The sequence below is a fragment of the Rhododendron vialii genome, chromosome 2a (genome assembly GCF_030253575.1).
Source record: "Rhododendron vialii isolate Sample 1 chromosome 2a, ASM3025357v1".
In the NCBI taxonomy this organism is placed as follows: Eukaryota; Viridiplantae; Streptophyta; class Magnoliopsida; order Ericales; family Ericaceae; genus Rhododendron; species Rhododendron vialii.
In genome coordinates, this window is record NC_080558.1 from 10372528 (window position 1) to 10384587 (window position 12060).

The 12060-nt window shown below is 38.7% G+C and overlaps 1 protein-coding gene and 1 non-coding gene across 2 annotated transcripts; both read left to right on the forward strand.

The window, feature by feature from the left end:
• Positions 1 to 237: 237 nt before the first annotated feature.
• LOC131315767 (crocetin glucosyltransferase, chloroplastic-like) lies at positions 238 to 1904 on the forward strand. The gene has a single exon (XM_058344961.1). It carries the CDS (start codon positions 387 to 389, stop codon positions 1752 to 1754), a length of 1368 nt encoding a protein of 455 aa, XP_058200944.1. The 5' UTR covers positions 238 to 386; the 3' UTR covers positions 1755 to 1904.
• A 4808-nt stretch (positions 1905 to 6712) lies between these two features.
• Positions 6713 to 6820, forward strand: LOC131318282 (small nucleolar RNA snoR100). The gene has a single exon (XR_009197609.1). It is a non-coding gene; the product is annotated as a small nucleolar RNA snoR100 (small nucleolar RNA).
• Positions 6821 to 12060: the final 5240 nt, after the last annotated feature.

Sequence of the window (12060 nt, forward strand, 5' to 3'; positions counted from 1 at the left end):
ATTTGGATAATTAATAGTTTAGATTTGCTTATAGACTATTACCGGTTTGAATCAAACAAATTCAAAGTATTAATTGCAGCAAGAGCCGGTCCAAATTCGGACTGTTTGCTCCGATCCAAAATTTGGACTGGAGAGGACCGAATTCCAAAAAAAAAACCTTATTATCTCCTACAATTATACAAATAATAAGAAAAACAAACATCTCAATAACGTCACCACTTATGTCATGGCCCCTGGCCCTATCCTTCCACACATGCCTATAAATTTCTAAAACCCTCATTGCATTACAAGCTCAATCAAGCTATCTAAATTTCAAAAATATATTTCTTTTACTTTTGAATCTATCCACCACCCTCCATCCTTCAGCCCCCAAGCAAAGAACACAAATGGATTCCTGTGTTCGACTCCTGCTCGTAACGTTTCCAGGGCAAGGACATATCAATCCCGGCCTCCAATTTGCCAAACGCCTCGTCAAAATGGGTGTTGAGGTCACTTACGCAACAGCCTTTTCAGCCCTCAATCGCATGACCAAAAGCTCGACTACTCCACCAGACTTGACCTTTTTCGGCTTCTCTGACGGCCACGACAGCGGGTGGGAAATGGACAACGTGGACCACCAGATGGAAGAGCTAAAGAGGCGCGGGTCGGAGGCTGTAGCAAAACTCATCACATCACAGGCTGAAAAAGGCAAGCCTTTCATGCATGTGGTTTATACCACACTCATCCCTTGGGCAGGCCAAGTTGCACATGATCTTCATGTGCCGTCCACTTTCCTTTGGATTCAACCAGCCACCATCTTGGACATTTACTATTATTACTTGAATGGTTATGGGGATTCCATTGGGAAGAACAAGAATGACCCCTCATGGTCAGTCGAATTACCGGGACTACCACCGGTAACCGGCAGTGAACTTCCCTCTGTTCTGCTTGCTTCAAACACCTATAATTTTGCACTTCCATTACTTAAACAGCATTTTGATATACTTGATGCCCAAAACAATCCCAAAGTACTTGTCAACTCCTTTGATGCTTTGGAGTCTGGAGCCCTAAGAGCAATCGAGAAGCTAAACTTGGTTGCTATTGGGCCGTTAATCCCGTCGGCTTTCTTGGGTGGAAAGGATCCGTCAGACAATTCTTTCGGAGGAGATCTCTTTCATGATTCAAAAGCCTATATCAAATGGCTGGATTCAAATCCTAGTGAATCTGTTATTTATGCAGCCTTTGGAAGCTATTCGCCAATAGCGAAGCAACAGATGGAGGAAATTGCACACGGCCTGCTTGCTTGTGGAAGGCCATTTTTGTGGGTGGTAAGATCCGGAGAAGAAGAGAAGCTGAGTTTTAAAGAGAAATTGGAACAGCAGGGGATGATAGTGCCGTGGTGTTCTCAAGTGGAGGTTTTGTCACACCCGTCAGTGGGGTGTTTTGTGTCTCATTGCGGTTGGAATTCTTCTTTGGAGAGCTTGGTTTCCGGGGTTCCAATTGTGGCTCTTCCACAATGGTTGGACCAAGTTACGAACGCAAAGCTTATTGAAGATGTTTGGAAGACTGGATCAAGAGTGAAACCAAATCTAGATCAAATAGTCGAGAGTGATGAGATTAAGAGGTGCATAGAACGGGTGATGGGAGGGGATGAAATAAGGACGAATGCCAAGAAGTGGAAGGATTTGGCAAGGGAAGCTGGTAAAGAAGGTAGATCATCAGATAAGAATCTCAAGACTTTTGTTGATGAGATCAAGACTAGTAAAGTAGAATGAACTGTTCTACAAAACTGGTCTATTTGACTGATAGGGTCATCACTGTCTTTGGCCAAATGATATCTTCTCATAATCCATCTTTGTTGTTTTCTTGAGTGTTTTTATGTTGTCAATTTGTATGAGAATTAAGTGAAATATTCTTTCGCGCTAGTTCCTATTTTAACTGTTCATCTTACCAAACATACATGTGCAAAGATACATTTAGAATAAGATTTCAGCATGCTCATGTGGTATTCAACCATAAAGAATTCGTATAGATAGGAGTACCGTGACATACTGACTTATTGCAACTTAGAAAAATCACCCAGCTTCATCAGCAAGACATGACGCACCCGTGGTGGTTGGGACTTGGGGTTAGTGCTGTGCAGTGAGGTGCTCAGCCCGTGTTGCGCAACTCCGAGCCGTTGGATTGTGCATCCGATGGCTCGGTTCTTATCTCAACAATCAATGATCGAGAGCCGTTCATTGCATGTCTAGATGAGATCCGAGCCGTCGGATGCACGATCCTACGGCTCAGAAGTGCGCAGTGCTGTGCACCCCACTGCACAGCACCACCATCCCCCGTTCGGGTAGAAGATCCTAGCAATCTCTTGCATTCTTTGTTGTCCCTCGTCAATTGTTTTCACCTACCATTGGTATAAAGTATATATTTTTGTTACAACTACAAATAATAATGTCTCATAATTTTATCATTGGTATAAAGTACATATTACTTTTCTTTTCTTTTTCTTTTTTAATCAGCAAATTTTTATTAATTTCCGAATTCGAAAATTACAAAGATTAAAAGGACAAGGGCACAAGAAAAATAAAATTACTTAATCTTCATAGGTACCCGAAACCCAAAGGCTAGTCAAAGACCAACAAAACCCAAAACACCCTAGACCCGAAAATCAACAAAATTTCTTTTCTTACTGACCCCGTTCGAGTGCAAACCATGGCTCCGCGACTGAAAGTCTTTAGTTATTTGGAAAAATAACATGAATTTTTAAAAATTAACTAAATAAACCATAGGACAGAAGAGGTAAACATTTACCCAAGCTTTCACACGTACACAACTGAAGTGAGATTTTCCGTATTATATGAACATACATAGATACACCTGTATACTCATTCGTAACTGTAGAATCATTGATTTGTATGTCAGTATAAATCGTCACAAATTGCATGTTTTTCGTCACAAATAATATAGGTGACGAAAAAAAAATTGTCGACTAAAGGTTGTCGAGGATTCCTACCTGGTGACGAAATCTATTTTTCGTCACCTATAGTGCCTTTTGATGACGAAATATTTCGTCACCAAAAAGTAAATAATTGGTGACGAAATTTTTTTCCTCACTTATTGTGCTTTTGACGACGAAATTTTTTGTCATCATTATTCCTTTGGCAACGAAAAAATTCGTCACCGATGGGTCACATTGGTAACGAAATTTTTTGTCACCAATATAAGAAATCGGTGACAAAATTTTTCGTAGAAATCTTTCTTTTTTGGCTCTTGCTGGGTTTCGAACCTGAGTCTCTTGAGTTTTTTGCGCAAGCTCTAACCAACTGTACTACACACACTTTTAAGTAAATATTTGAAATATCTAATATATAACACATATGTTTTAACACGAAAATGTATTTCAAATGTAATTTTGAACCCTTAAACATTAAAATTAGCAATTTTGACAAACATGAAAGTTGTAGGCAATTGAGTTATTGTTCAAATCCAATTTGAATTATCTCAATCAGAGATTTTAGTAAAGAGTTATGTCCGAAATATATTTAGTGACAAAGCGCAATTCATAAATTTCATCACGAAAGGTACCCATTTGACGACGAAATATATTTTTCGTCCCCAAAGTTAAGCATTTGGTGACAAAAAAAATATTTCGTTACTAAATTACTTTCATTTAGTGACGAAATATATTTTTTGTCACCAAATGATTATCTTTGGCAACGAAAAAAATTTCGTCACGTTTTTTAAGCTTTTGGCGATGAAAAATGTATTTTGTCGCCAAATGGGTACCTTTGGTGACAAAAATATTTTTTTCGTCACTAAACATGTATAATTGGTGACGAAATTATTTTCTCACGAAAGTTATCAAAATAGTGACGAATTTATTTTTTCATCGCCAAATATACTCATTTAGTGAAGAAATTAAATTTCGTCGCCACTTTTTCGTCACCAATTTTCATTTTTCTTGTAATAGAATGTTAGCGGAGGTTAGAAACTTAGATATAAGGTCTGAGCATTGTGAAAAGGGGGAATTGCATTTCAGTGGTAAGAGGGGCAAAAAACTCCCCACTCATGGACCAGTTTTTCGGAATTCCCAAGTCATGGGAAGAAAAACAATAATTCCCAAAACATGGTGTTGAAGACAAAAATATCCCTCTCTCTTGTCTTGAATCAGGGGCAACTTCGGTTTATACACAGGGTAACTTAGGTTCATACACAGAGCAACTTAGGTTCATAAACGAGACAACTTCTGGGGCAACTTAGGTTCATACACAGAGCAACTTAGGTTCATAAACGAGACAACTTCTGGGGCAACTTAGGTTCATATACAGGGCAATTTAGGTTCATAAAGCGGGGCAACTTATGTTCATAAACGAGGTAACTTAGGTTCATACACGAGACAACTTCTGGGGCAACTTGAGTTCATAGACAGGGCAATTTAGGTTCATACACGGGGCAACTTAGGTTTATAAACGAGACAACTTCTGGGGCAATTTAGGTTCATATACAGGGTAACTTAGGTTCATAAACAGGGCAACTTATGTTTATAAACGGGGCAACTTAAGTTCATACATGAGACAACTTCTGGGGCAACTTGGGTTCATACACAGGGCAACTTATGTTCATATACGAGGCAACTTAGGTTCATAACATGGCAACTTAGGTTCATAAACGAGGCAACTTCTGGGGCAACTTATGTTCATAAACGGGTCAAATTAAGTTCATACACGAGACAACTTATGGGGCAACTTGGGTTCATACACGGGGCAACTTCTGGGGCAACTTAGGTTCATAAACCGGACAACTTAGATTTATACACGGGACAACTTAAGTTCATACACGGGACAACTTAAGTCCATACACAGGATAGATTTTTTATATTATCGAAAACCCACTTCACCGAAGTCAAGTCTCTTCGTCTGATCGTCGGCAGCCAAAAAACTTCAATAATCGACTACGGTTCTCAGATTACATCCCATTTTCTTCCATTATTTCTTCAATTTCTTGTTTGTTTTAATTTTTTTGGGACTTGAAGAAATACAGAAAAAGTACGGGGCTAAAGATATCCTTGTCTCTGCAATCTTAAACCCCCAAAAGTCTCTCTCGTCTCTGTATTCAGTCCATGTGAGATTTTGATATCTTGGCAAAGGCTGAAAATGGAGTCCTAATAAATTAACATGAGAGATTTGTGAGGAGAAAAAGGGGTCTTGCCATTTGAATTAGAAATTGAAGATTTAATGTTGGCAAAACAGAGAATATAATCAATTAATCACTTCAAATAGAGGTAGGTTTGTTCCAGATTGATAATGGCGGCCCAATTTCTATGTTCGGATTAGAAGGACCCATTTACTTTTGCAAGCTATGAGAGAGAGAGAGAGAGAGAGAGAGAGAGAGAGAGAGAGAGAGAGATTGGGTCGCTGGAGATGAGGGCTGTCGGAGATGGTAAGAGATGGCGTCGCCGGCGTGGGGAGGGGAGGCAGTCGGCTGGTGGTTTTTGAGGGGGGCAGAGAAAGAGAATGAGGGTGTAATCGTCATTTTAGGTGGTTCTCTCCATGTATTGAGAATTACTTTTATCCTTTTCATATTTAGATCAATTTCTGAAAAAGTTGTCCATGAGTTGAACATTTTTTGCCCCTTTGTCCACTGAAAAGCAATTCCCCCTTGCGAAAAAGACTCAAACTCATGATCTCTATGTCAAAAAATAAAAAAGAGAGCGGCAGCACGCCTTCCCTCCGGCATTCTATAATCAGAGCTGTTGAGAGTAGTACTCAAACCATGAAAGGGACTTCATGAAGGCCCTTTTACAATACTTACAATTATGAAGTCATTTTCTAGATAGCGACAGCTCGAAACATGCATCTGGACAATAAATACACCTCATGATCATGGTGTTAGAGAGAAGGTTTTTTTTTTTTAAGAGAGGAGTTGATGAGAATAAAGTGGGAGTTTGTAAACAAAGCGAGAGATCAAGGATCATTGTATAGCTCACAAAAGAGGAGGTGATTTGTAATAACTTGTGTGAATATTAAATACACATCGAACAAACAGAACAGGGATCTGAGGATCCTTTAGTGAGCAAAGGCACTATAAGGTCTAGTTATCTATCTCAGCAATCAACGGTTCAGATTTAGAAAAAAAAAAAACCTTCCACGAAAAAGTTTTCGCTTCCATAGTAATTTTGCTCACTACAGGATCCCTGCTTCCAACAGAATGAAGGTTGTGACTTAACATAATAATGGATGAGTCACTACTTACGAGCTTAAGCATTTAAGTATGTAGTATATGTTCATTCAATTTATGTTGAGCCCAAGTGATGTGGTGGACTTTGGATTGGGCCTTGCGCACGCAATAGGGGAACGATGCATCATACAAAATTTCAACATCCTGCTTCATCTATTTTTTTTTTCTTTTCATTTTTTTAGGGGGAAATTAACAGGGTAACACAACATGCCAAAATTCTTACATTTCATTGGCAAGATCCCTACCGAGGTAAGGACCTATTTTCCAGATACATAGTCCACTGTCCTGTTTCTAGTTTCAACTGGATTTGTGAAACAGAGACAAGGTGATGCTGTAGTGCACACTACAGAGGTGTAATGCCCCCAAGACTACTTCGTTTTAGTTGTTTTTTTTTAACCCTAAGTCCCTAACTTACCGAAAAGCCAAGCAACTTTGACACTCAATCATAAAGAGAAACTTTTAGATTAATCATCTTGTGCAAACCGATACTCTGAACTATCAATAAAGGAAACATAATAATGTGCACAGAAATTAAATTGGATTTTTAGGCCTGCCTTTTCTGATGCCATTTGGCTTTTATGTGGAGACATGGTTCCGGAACAAAATAGGTATAGGGGGCCACTGTTTCAATAACATTCTGAGAGCAGCTACTTTGTATATTTTGCTAAATGTTAGGACTATCTCCAATCTTACTCCGCCCATACCCCCAATGATTGAGACTACACGAGTTATGTTGTTGCTGTTATTGTTTTAGATTAATCATAAAAAAAACTTCAACTTATCTCCTATACTTGCAAATAATTGAAGAACCAAAAATCCCAAATACGTCACCACTTATGTCATGACCCGTTGCCCTATCCAAACGCACAATCATATAAGATTCTAAAACCCTCGCGGCACTTTCATGCATAGAAATAGTGATGGGAGGGGATGAAATGAGGACGAATGTTAAGAAGTGGAAGGATTTGGCAAGGGAAGCCGGTAAAGAAGGTGGATCATCGGATAAGAATCTCAAGACTTTTGTTGATAAGGTCAAAGGCTAATAAAGTAGAATGATAGGGGTTTGTGATAGAATGATGCTTCCTTTTCGATTGGTTGGTTTGGATTTTCTCCCTCGTCACCACTGTCCTTAGGCAAGTGACATCTTGTCATAACCCATTTTTGTTATTTTCTTGAGAGGTTTTATGATGTCAATTTGTTCGAGAAATAAGTGAAATATTCTTTCACACTAGCTCCTATTTTAACCATTCATCTTAGCAAACATACACGTGAAAAGATGGTACATTTCGAATATGATTTCAGCATGCTCATGTGGTATTCAACCAATAAAGAATTTATATAGCTAGAGTACCTTGATATAGAGGTGACAATTCCAACCCATATTTCTTAATCCGTCCAACTCCACTCACTTATAACCTAATTCAATCTGTCCATATTATATAATGGGTTGGTATGTGTTCAACCCATGTAAACCCATATATGGGTTTATATGGATTGAAAATGGGTTCAGTATGGATTGAACTTAAAAGGCCCACACTCTCATATTTTTCTATTTTCTTTCGGCCCCTGCATTTTCTCTTTTGGCTCTTGTTAAAACAGTCAACGTGTGAAAAATGATGCCGAGAACCCCACATTCAAAATGGATTACATATTTTGCCGATCAAAATATCAGAATCCCTAATATTTTTATTAGAATGTCTGTTTGATTGGTAGGGCACACTTTGGTAACGATGATCTGAACCGCTCATACAAAATTAGCTTAATAGAACATCGGTTAGGGTTTTTTCTTAAATATGCATACCTTTTTTTTTAGAGTTCGTAGGACGAAACAATGTGGTTCTCCCATCAAATTCTAAAAAAACCTTTACCGGTATCCGATTGAGCTGATGTTTTTCATAGAAATTCATAAAATACTCCGTATAATTTAAAAATGAGTGGTTCGGATCATCTTTTTCATAGCACTAAGTTTTGAGAAATCATATGGGCAAGATCTGTGTGAATAGTACGAACCTTGTTTCATATAGCTTTTTTATTTTTGTCCTTATTCATACTAACAATTAAATGCAATTTTTTTTGAACTTGAGCGAAAAACCAAAAAGCCCTAAAAAAAAAAAAAAGGCTATGTGAAACGACACCTAATTTCTACACTTTCATTGCACTACAAGCATGTAGTGCATAAAAGCACTAGAAGATCCCCGGTTGTTTTTATATTGAAACAACTTTAAAATAAACGGCTTTAATCGGATTCCTAACTTCGTGGTCTTGAACACGGGGGAGAAAATTATTTTAGGAAAAATCAAATTGATCGGACATTGATAGCTAATATTTTGAACTGAAAAATCAAATTTGTTGAAGATCGTACCCAGAAAATTTGAGACCCTAAAATGAACAAGGCTAAAACTATTATATATTGAAAAGAGAGGGGAAGGGAAACCAAAAAAAAGAAAAGAGGGGAGGGGAGGGGAGAGGGGGGGGGGAACGGGTCGGGTTAGCTGGGTTTGGGTTTGTCTTGACCCATATTCGACCCGACTCATTTCAACCCGTTTTTTGAACTATATTTGACCCGTTCATATTTGGCACACGACCCGTTTCAACCCGCTCAGACCCGCCCGTTTGACACTTCTACCTTGACACAAGACTTATCCATACACCACGTTCGGGTCATGTTAATCAAATTCACAATCGAAAGAATCGCAACTTAGAAAAAGCTATCAAACACAACTAGCTAACCTGCTCCTGGGGGAAGTAAGATGAAACACTAGAATGCATAAACAAGGATAAGCTTTCAGGGAACTTTTTCCCGAGGCAGAGGTATTAGGTTGAAATCCAACGCAACCAGTGCTGGACAGAGAGGGTGAGGGCAGGGGATACGGCACCCCCAACCTTTGGTGTAATCTCGTATATTTCTTATGTATATCTTGACCAGAAAAAGAAAAAAAAAAAAAGCATCTGGGCCCTTTAGAAATTACTAATAAGTTTACTTTAACCCCTTCGAGACTGAACCTTTTTATCCAAAAAAAAAAAATTAAAAGGACTGAAGTTTTCTGCGATAATTTACTCAACTTCAAATAATTACATTCGGCCTACCCCTTCAACAAATTCATGTTTCCACCACCGAACGCAACACAATCTCCGGCAATAATTTCTTTGTCTTGACCGGCTAAAGCCAAAAAAACCTTTTATAGACTGCGCGAGCAAGCCTAAGAAAAATATGGCACAACAACATGACATGGATGATATGCAAGATGCGATGCAGAAAACAATAACATGTAAGCAGGATATATCACATAATCTTACCTTACAGGTTCCTGTCCAAATTTGGAAGGTTCTATTGCTTTCTATATGAAGGTTGGTTTTGATTTAAACGGGTTCTTAGGACTAGAGTTAAGGTATGCCTCCCGATTATCGAGCGTACACCCGATAACGGTACAAACGGCAGGGATGACTCATCACGGTCGAGGGTTGCCAAGTATTTTGGGATTCCCTATCACCGGTAAGTCGGGCAGGATTGCCAAAACACAACAGCGAGGTTGAACATAATAGAATATATAAGCGATAGATAATGAAATAAAATATTTTTGAAAATCCCACAAACATTTTTCAAGCTTGGCTCGCCAGTTTAATTAATACTTGAAGAAAAAGACACACAAGCGAATAGTCGGAAAGCCTCAAGTCAGAATGGCCGGATAGAAATCCAGTTAGAATCGTCATTTCCTTCCTTCGACGAGCATAAAGCAACGTCATTTTTATAGACTTTTCAATGACCGTTCACCGATGTATCAAGTCCTTTAAGCATTAATTAAACAGTCCCCAGTATAGTCGCCACTGTAGGCTACCCGCCCGGATTTGAAAAAATTGAAGAGTCGCCGCCCGGATTTGAGGTTCACCACCCGAGAAACCGTTTTGATTAAAAATGATTGTTTGAATTGAAAACCAGAAATCATTTTGGTTCGGAAGCGATGTTACGAGAGGGGAAGGGTTTTATGGCACCCCTCTCGCCCGACGCGATGTCAGTCTCTACTCAATGTTTGTGGGATTTTGTCGAAAATATTTTGTTTCAAGAAAACACTTAGCACGTATCCGCATATATATCAAATAAGAGTGTATGCCGATGCAAGTGTATAGCATATGATATGAAAAAATATGAAATGAAAAATGACATGAAATGAACTGCAGTCACTGGAACCACTCCCGAGCGCTCGGGAGAGTCTTGAGCGCTCAGGAGCTGTGCTGAGTCACCTTGCATACCTTGGTTAGAACAGAAGCAGTATAATACTTAGAACGGTAACACATAACTACTAATATGAACCAGTGCTCACCAAAAGGCTTAAACAACTAAGAGTTGGTCCTAACCATCCGAGCTTCGCTTCCTAACAACTAAAAATAAGACTAACTGGGCTCTGGAAGGACCAATGCACACCCAGTATTTACTGAAATATAGAAAAAGCAATATTTGGTGACAAAATAGAGTTTTAATGACACCAGCACTCATGAGTACTCAGGAATGGTCCCGAGTGCTAGCTCGGGAGTGAATATAGTGCCCAGAAAAAGTTTTGTTTCTTTGTGCTCCTAGGGCTGTTGCTCGTGTTGCTAAACCAAGATCAAATGAGCTCACAACCAGTATAAAGAACTGGTATGGGCCCTTGATTCCCCTCAAAAGTAGAAAAACAGTGGTTTATGAAGGTGTTTATACCTTTGCTTAACTTGAACTTGGCTTCTTGGACTGACTTTGGTGCTTGAAAATGGTTAGAAAACAGTTTGAGAAGAGCAAATTTAGGCCTCCATTTCTCTTGGAGGTTTTCCATGAAAATTAATGATTTCTCTTAGAAAATGGAGATTGTTTTGAAAGAGTTTGAGAGAGAGTTTTGAGGACTGATTTTTGGAAGCAAAATGGGGATTTTTTCAGGGGAAAATTTCGTGTCTCTTGATGTGTTGAATGAGGGGGTATTTTATAGGGGAGTGAAAATTAGGATTTTCATTTGAAAATCAAATAAAAAATGAAAAGAAAATGATTTGGAGGGAGAAATGAGATGATGAGTTCCTGCCAGGCCTGGATTTCCAGGTTTGAACCTCAGGTTTGAAAGGACTAAAAAGTCTGAAAAAAATGTGGTCAAAGGTCAAGCTCAACATCCAATGACCTGTTAGAGCTCCCGAGAGCTCAAAAATGAAGTCCCGAGCGCTCAAGAGTGCCATTCCCGAGCGCTCAAGAGTGCCTACCCAACTTCAGAGAGGCATCACGGACACTCCCGAACTCGAATTTGGATGTTTTTCGAAGCGTTGGAAAGCTAGTTAATTTTGTTCTTGTACCAGTTCAATAATAGCCAAGTTTCCAGCGTATTTTTGTAAGGCCTTGCCCACGCATAAACTTATATATATATATATATATATATATATATATATATATACACACACGCGCGCGCGCACGCACAGAGTCCCCTTCCAATGAAGGATCTCTTATTGAGTTAAGTTAAGAACCTCCTTTTTTCTGATCGAATTTTAATGATCTGAACCACTTAATGTGATCAGAACGTGATTTTAAGGTTCCTCGCGAAAGACCAACAAAAAATATGATTGGGAAGGACTTAATCCGAACAGTTTTTCTAAAAATGACATTTAAAACTGTTCGGATTATGCCCTTCCCGGTCATATTTTTCATGTGTACTCCTAAAATCACGTTTTAAACATATTGAATGGTTCGGATCATCAAAATTTGATCAAGAACAATGTCAAACTCATGAGGTCCTTAACTTAGCAAGTTAAGGGATCCCTTAATAGAAACTCATTGTGTATATATGTAGAGACCCGTGAAATTTTTTTTTTTTTTGGGCTGTATATATATATATATTT

What these genes read in the sequence shown, in the direction of transcription:
- LOC131315767 (XM_058344961.1), top strand. Translation starts at nt 387, where the DNA reads ATGGATTCCTGTGTTCGACTCCTGCTCGTAACGTTTCCAGGGCAAGGA.